This window comes from Nicotiana sylvestris, chromosome 10 (genome assembly GCF_000393655.2).
Source record: "Nicotiana sylvestris chromosome 10, ASM39365v2, whole genome shotgun sequence".
Classification (NCBI taxonomy): domain Eukaryota; kingdom Viridiplantae; phylum Streptophyta; class Magnoliopsida; order Solanales; family Solanaceae; genus Nicotiana; species Nicotiana sylvestris.
Window position 1 is genome coordinate 85,288,413 of NC_091066.1, and position 6,860 is coordinate 85,295,272.

Consider the following 6,860-nt stretch of genomic DNA (forward strand, 5'->3'; position numbering starts at 1 on the left):
TTAATATAATATATGTATTCAGATGTATTATATAATTTCTCTCAAGATTGCTATATTTTTTTGGGTGTTTTTCGATTGAGAATCTTTTTTATAACTAAAAATACAAAATTTGTGTGTTATAATTGAGTTTGTTGAGTTATATTAGGAGTCTATTATGTTAATTGATTCACTTTCCATATAAAAACAGTATAATCCCCTGTTTCACGCCGTGAATACAGTCGAATACAATAATCTGTCCAGCTGTAATTCCATGTTTTACGCCATGAATACAGTCGAATACAATAACTGATTAGCCGGACTTCCTTGATTCACGCCTATTCTAATACATCTTATAACAACAGAAAACGTATCTACAATCCGTAATATAGCAAATGGTATCTATAGATAGCTAATTACCACTAAAAAATAGTGCTTTATGAAAATTTCTCTTGTTTATTCTACTTCATTTAGTCTAAATCGAGAAGTTTTATTTTGTGTCTCATTCTAGTTGTATGAGACTCCTTTTTGTTTAGACTCCAATCTTACACTTCTGGGTCCACAAAAATCTGGGCCCACAAAATTATGAAACAAAAAATTGCTTGTATGAGACACAAAATAAAATTTTCCGTCTAAATCAAATGAAAAAAGAGATATCTTTTGTTATATAGAAAGGAAGCGTGTGAAAATATGAAGAAGAAGAATGCATACCAAATCTAATAAGAAAAACGTACCTTTTTTCTTTGTATGAATCATTTTGAATTACATTTTTTATTTTTTATTTTTTTTCTCGTTTATCGGAAACAACCTCTCTATCCATCCGGAATAGAGTTAAGGTTTATGTATACATTATTCTCTTCAGACCCCATTTGTGAGATTCCATTGGATTGTTGTTGTTGTTGTAGTATTTTGAAATACAATTTTTTGGATAAGTTAAGTTTGATTATGTTAGTACCAACCTGCCAATTCATATATCTTTGTTTAACATGTTCTACTTTGGTCAGGTAAGCATGTTACACTTTGGCATATTGAATTTGACACCCCCACTCTCAAGTTTTAACTAAACGCACCCCCATTTCCTTGGAACTCCTAATTTAGGGGTGTTTACGGTTCAATTTGATTTGAATTTTACTTAGAAGAAAATTAAATTGACTATATTAATTTTTTTTATCGTTTTATTTGTGAAATATAAATTCAATCACTTTGATGTACTAAAATAATGAAAAATGTTATTCATGAGTTAATACATTCAACAAAAATTAGCAAACAAATGAACCTGCAATCTGATGTAAATATGTTTATGTGCAAAAAGAATTTCGTGATACACGATAATTATTCATTTTTCATTTCTCTAACAAAAATCTTAAATTCATAAGAGCCTTCAAACTTACCCAAATTTTAATAAGTAAGAAGAATACAAAACTCAATATGAAGCATAATTATATGTTTCATTTATTTTAAAAATTATATTTAAAATGCTATGTCAAAATCCAGAAAGAATATGGCTTAACAAATATATTGGGTTTGGAGGGCGCTGTCCACATGGGCGACGCAGGTTCGATCCACCTCAATGCCTTCCGGGTCTAAGCCTATCGCACGAGGTTTGTCTAGTGCGGTTTACATTTGGTGTCCAGGCTATTACACAGTGGAGGATTTACCCAGTGCGCACAGAGTGCTCCCCCAAAGGGTAAAGGCTGTGGCAGAAATTATTGCGGTTACAGATTTTTCCGGGGTACCAAAAAAATGGGCACGTGAACATACAAGAGTAAACACCTAAGATTGAAATATTGAAATTTAACATTTAATAAGAAAGTGACAAACATGTTAGAATTAATCATTTACTGTAATCAGAAAAGGATTATCTATAATAATCACATCAAACAGTACATCTCGAGTAAGGATCAGAAATATGTTTAAAAAATTCTTTAGAGAAAAAAATGTAAAGTTTTAAACATATACACTGACTTTTATATGTCGGTTTGATTAACCCTTTTTGAGTTAAATACTAAATCAACCTAAATCAAATACACCCCAAATTTTAAGTCATTTTAATTAGATTTCAGTTTGGTTCGATTGTTTGATTTTTCTTGAACACACTTACGGCCTTAACCCGTTTATTATCTTTTTCATTCTGGTTAAAGTTTCACCAAAAAATAAAGGGAAATTAATGGTTATGTCCATGTGGCAAAAATAGTTACATGAAAATACTCATTTTTAAAAATATTATAATTCATATATATTTAGGAAAAAATATTTACAAAATACTTAGCACGTATATATACGTTATATACCCTCAAAATATAGATTTTACATGTTATATACCTTATATAACATTGTCATTCAACTATTCTTTTGTTATTATACTTTCGAATTATACAAATTGTATTCTACGAGCGTACAAAATTATATTATGTAATTTTCTTTATGGCAAATTTTGTAAATGGGTACATACGAGTATAATTTTTACACTGCCTGGATCATCCCGTAAAAATCCCTCAAAAAAAAAAAAAAGGGCTAAAGATCCTAGAAAAAAATAATTCTGGGTGGAGATATATGATCTGCATTATATATTTATGTAATCTTGGTTGGGATTACCACAATTTGCATTATGTTTAGATAACCCATATATTAATACAACACAATCCCCTTATTTGTCTTTTTTCTTACCAGCTGTAGATCTTCTCAACTTCCCCCCACCCCAACAAATTCATTCTAAACAATACTCTACATAAAAAGATATGCATACTACTTTGTACTTCCAGCTAAGAGAGTTGTACTCTCAAAGTAATGATTTTCTCTTTAGTGGGGCCTACAAATTCTGCTACCAGCAAAGGAAGAGAGACTTTTATTTTGTCTTTTTGTTTCATCACATAGAAATTATCAAATGATCTCAGCCGTTGATGAAAACATTTGACTCTTACCTGTTCACTCGGTCATCTTTTTTCCTTATATATAATCCCCTCTTCTTATTGTTCTTCATTAAAAAATCTCCAAAAATGGCAGTTGATTTTATTGGGTTTTCAAAAATGAATGAGCAATTAGCTCTTCAAGAAGCTGCTTCAGCCGGTTTAAAATCTATGGAACATTTAATCCGGTTGGTTTCTCATCAACAACAGCAGCAGCCGGTTCAGCTCGATTGCCGTGAGATAACTGACTTCACTGTTTCGAAATTTAAAAAGGTAATTTCTATTCTGGACCGGACCGGTCATGCTCGGTTCCGCCGTGGTCCGGTTCAGGTTCATCCTGATAATTTTACTTCTCTGTCTCTTTCTCCGTCAAATCAGCAGCTGTTGAACTTAGCTCCGGCGAAAGAGACACCTCCACCGCCACATCCGCCACCATCAGTGTCGCCGCCATTAACGGCGTTGACGCTTGACTTTACGAAGCCAAACGTTGACCGTCCGGCGGGAAATTCTAATGCTATTGTTGCTGTGAAGTCAAAGGAGACTTTCTGTATATCTACGCCGATGGCTACTTCGACGAACTCGTCCTCGTTCATTTCGTCGATTACCGGCGAAGGAAGTGTATCAAACGGAAAACAAGGTTCGTCAATGTTTTTGCCTCCGGCACCAGCTGTTTCCGCCGGGAAACCACCAGTAGCCGGTAAAAGATGCCGCGAGCACGAACACTCCGAAGATATCTCTGGCAAATCCACCGGCTCCGGCAAATGTCACTGCAAAAAGAGGTTCGTTGAGCACTTTATTCTTATTCTTTTCTCGCGCGTGTGAGCTACGAAGCGCGTCGTCCCAAAGTGACGTTGCGTGCTTAGGATGCCTTTTTTTCCCTCTTTCTCCGTCTTTGTTGACTTCAATCACACTTACGTTTTTCTAACTCCCGTTAGCTACGTTTTCTAAAAGTATAATTAAAAATGTAGACATTTTAAATTATCATTTGCTTTTTGTTTTATTTTATCAGGAAATCTCGTGTAAAGAAAGTTGTAAGAATCCCAGCGATAAGTTCGAGAATTGCCGATATACCGGGAGATGAGTTCTCGTGGAGAAAATACGGGCAGAAGCCGATCAAGGGTTCACCATACCCACGGTAATTACCATGCACCATCAATCACAGCCATCAGGATTTTAAATCAGGAAAGACGGATCAAATCTGATGTAATTTTTCTTTTTATATTATATCTCAGGGGATATTATAAATGTAGCAGCGTAAGAGGATGTCCAGCGAGGAAACACGTGGAAAGGGCAATGGATGATCCTGCTATGCTGATTGTGACTTATGAAGGGGAACATCGTCATACGATAGGCGCAATGCAGGAGAACAATTCTCAAATGATGGTGTTTGGGTCAACGGAAGAGAGGAAGGAGTGAAATAGAGGTGTAGGGGTATTTTTGTAGTTTTGGACTAGTTGAGGGGCGGAATTGACATTTGACAAAGAGTTAAAGGTTAAAGGAGTAGAGAGTTGTAGTTGTGGGGTTGGATTTGTATGTAAATTTGGGAAGATTTTAGGGGCAGAAATAGAAAGGGAAAAGTTTAATGTGGAAGTTTCGACTCCTTCGTTTAATACTTATGGAAAGATTAGCTTGAAAGGTTTATAAATTAGTTTTATTTTTCATATGATATTTAATACTTGATGTGCAATTAAATTTTCGACTAATTCGAAGTTATGCAATATAAAATTTATTAAAAGATAAATAATAAAGTTTTTTTCCGCTCGGCGCTCGAACGTTTGTAAGCAAATGTTGACTGAACTGTTATCGAGATTTGTCATCTATGATCTGTCTTCTTCCTAGAGTCTTGTCGTTATACTAAATTAAAAATAAAGAAAAGACAATGAATAATATACTATATTACTTAATGTGGAAGTCAAAAAGGTGGTACAACGAATGGAGTGGGAATATAGATTCGATCCATTTCTTTATTTCTTCATACATGGTTTGACGTTAGAGGGAAGCCCACTCTCTTGTTATATATTTTAAATAAATTGACAAAAGATGGGGTCTCTTAGGGGGCGTTTGGACATAAAAGAGTTATAAAATTCTAAAGTAGGGTGAATTTTTTTTTTAAGTGAAAATAATATTTGAAATTTAAAGTTTGGACATAAATATATTTTTGGGTTATTTTTGAAGTTTTGTGAGTGAATTTGGAAACATAGCTTTTTGGAGTTTTTCAAATTTCCGAAAATTTCTAAAATGTATTTTCAAGTAAAAATTGAAAATTTTATGAACAAACACTAATTTAAGAAAAAGTAAAAAAATTTGAAAAAAATTCTAATGTCCAAACGGGCTCTAGTCATCACCAACTAGCATGATTCCTTGAAGGATTGCCTAAATTAATTAATAAAGTACAAAATGCTTATCTTTCTCGTGTCCACTCTAATTAATTTTTTAACTTTTTGTTGTGGTCCATAATATTATTTTTTTCAAATATCAAAAAGGAATTAATTTTTATTTTTTAAAAAATTGCCCTTAAAATAAAGAGCATATAAGTATTTATTATATTTTCAATAAATAAATTAAAATTTATATAATCATTTATTATTATTAATTAATGTTAAAAGATAAAAAAAATTAATTAAAGTGCACCGAAAGAAAGTATGTATTATCTGTTAAACATTTGATGGGTGTGCAGACCTTTTAATCAATTTTTGTTCATAGATTACTGCAATTTCAAGATAGAATAATATCTCTTAAGGATTTTTTCAAGCAGAAAAGGAAGAGTTAAAAAACTAAAAATATATAGTTGAAGACTATTTTGGAATGTTTGGCTATGTAAATAATTTTATGTGTCTATTGCGTGTGTTTGAAGATCAATATCAATTTCTACTATTTTAGAAATTAGTCTCTATATTCGTACTTTGCCCGAATTATATTTTACGTCAAATGTTACAAAATACCTAAAATATATAACTTTAATATATATTCTAAAAAAAGTGCAACCATATAATATGTACGTAGTTGTAATGATTCAGGTGGTCGTTTTGCGTATTTGAGCCCCATTTTTTTATTTGATGTTTTTCGTATGTTTGACTGTTGTTATGATTTGCGGGGATAATTTGTTTGGTTTCGAGATGATTTTGGAGCTAATTGAAATACTTAGACCTCATTTGTTTACACTTAATGAAGGTCTAAATCTTAATCATTCAAATATTACACATTAAGTGTGCTTATTTTTAAAGTCTGAATCATTGAGATCTTGATCATTAAGTGTATTTATTTTTTAAATTTCACAATAACTTAACGGGTTTGAATAAGACCAAATGATTAAGATCTATAACATAGACTTAATGTAATTAAGATGTTACTATTCACATTCACAATTAATTACCGCCACTACCTACCATTATCAACTACCACCATGCACCACCCACCACCTCCATACTCAGCCACCACCACCATCCTCAAGTATAATCATCAACTGTCATCATTATTGGCGACCACTACTCACCATCCCCATAGTTATAAACTATCACTACCACCACCACTATCATCCTCAACTACAACCATTCACTCACCCACCTCAACTACCACCACCATTATTAACCATAATAGACAGTACCCATATTATGAACTATCATTACTTTCCTCAACCACTATCCACTATTATCAACTACTACCACCCACCATTCTCAACTATAATCTCCACTACCAATCACTACTACCTACTATTTCGAACCACCACTATCAACCAAAACTACTACCAACCACCACCTTTAGTCGGCATCCACAAATACCACTGTTAGCTATCACTACCATCAACTACCATATATTTATTTTAAAAAATATTTTATTGATAAAATATTAAGTAAATTAGTATTTTATTTAGATTTTATATTTATTAATTTTTAAATAAAGATAAATTTTATTCATTCAGATGTTGAAAAATAAACATTCTTAACCATTTAGTATTCATATCTTAATATACATCTTAAC

General features: G+C 32.4%; 1 protein-coding gene across 1 annotated transcript; it reads left to right on the forward strand.

Moving 5' to 3' along the window:
* The first annotated feature begins 2,950 nt into the window (after nt 1-2,950).
* On the forward strand, nt 2,951-4,543 carry LOC104222781 (probable WRKY transcription factor 11). Its single transcript, XM_009774076.2, has 3 exons — nt 2,951-3,661; nt 3,892-4,017; nt 4,115-4,543. The coding sequence occupies exons 1-3, from the start codon at nt 2,973-2,975 to the stop codon at nt 4,296-4,298; spliced, it is 999 nt and encodes a 332-aa protein (XP_009772378.1). The 5' UTR covers nt 2,951-2,972; the 3' UTR covers nt 4,299-4,543.
* Nucleotides 4,544-6,860: the final 2,317 nt, after the last annotated feature.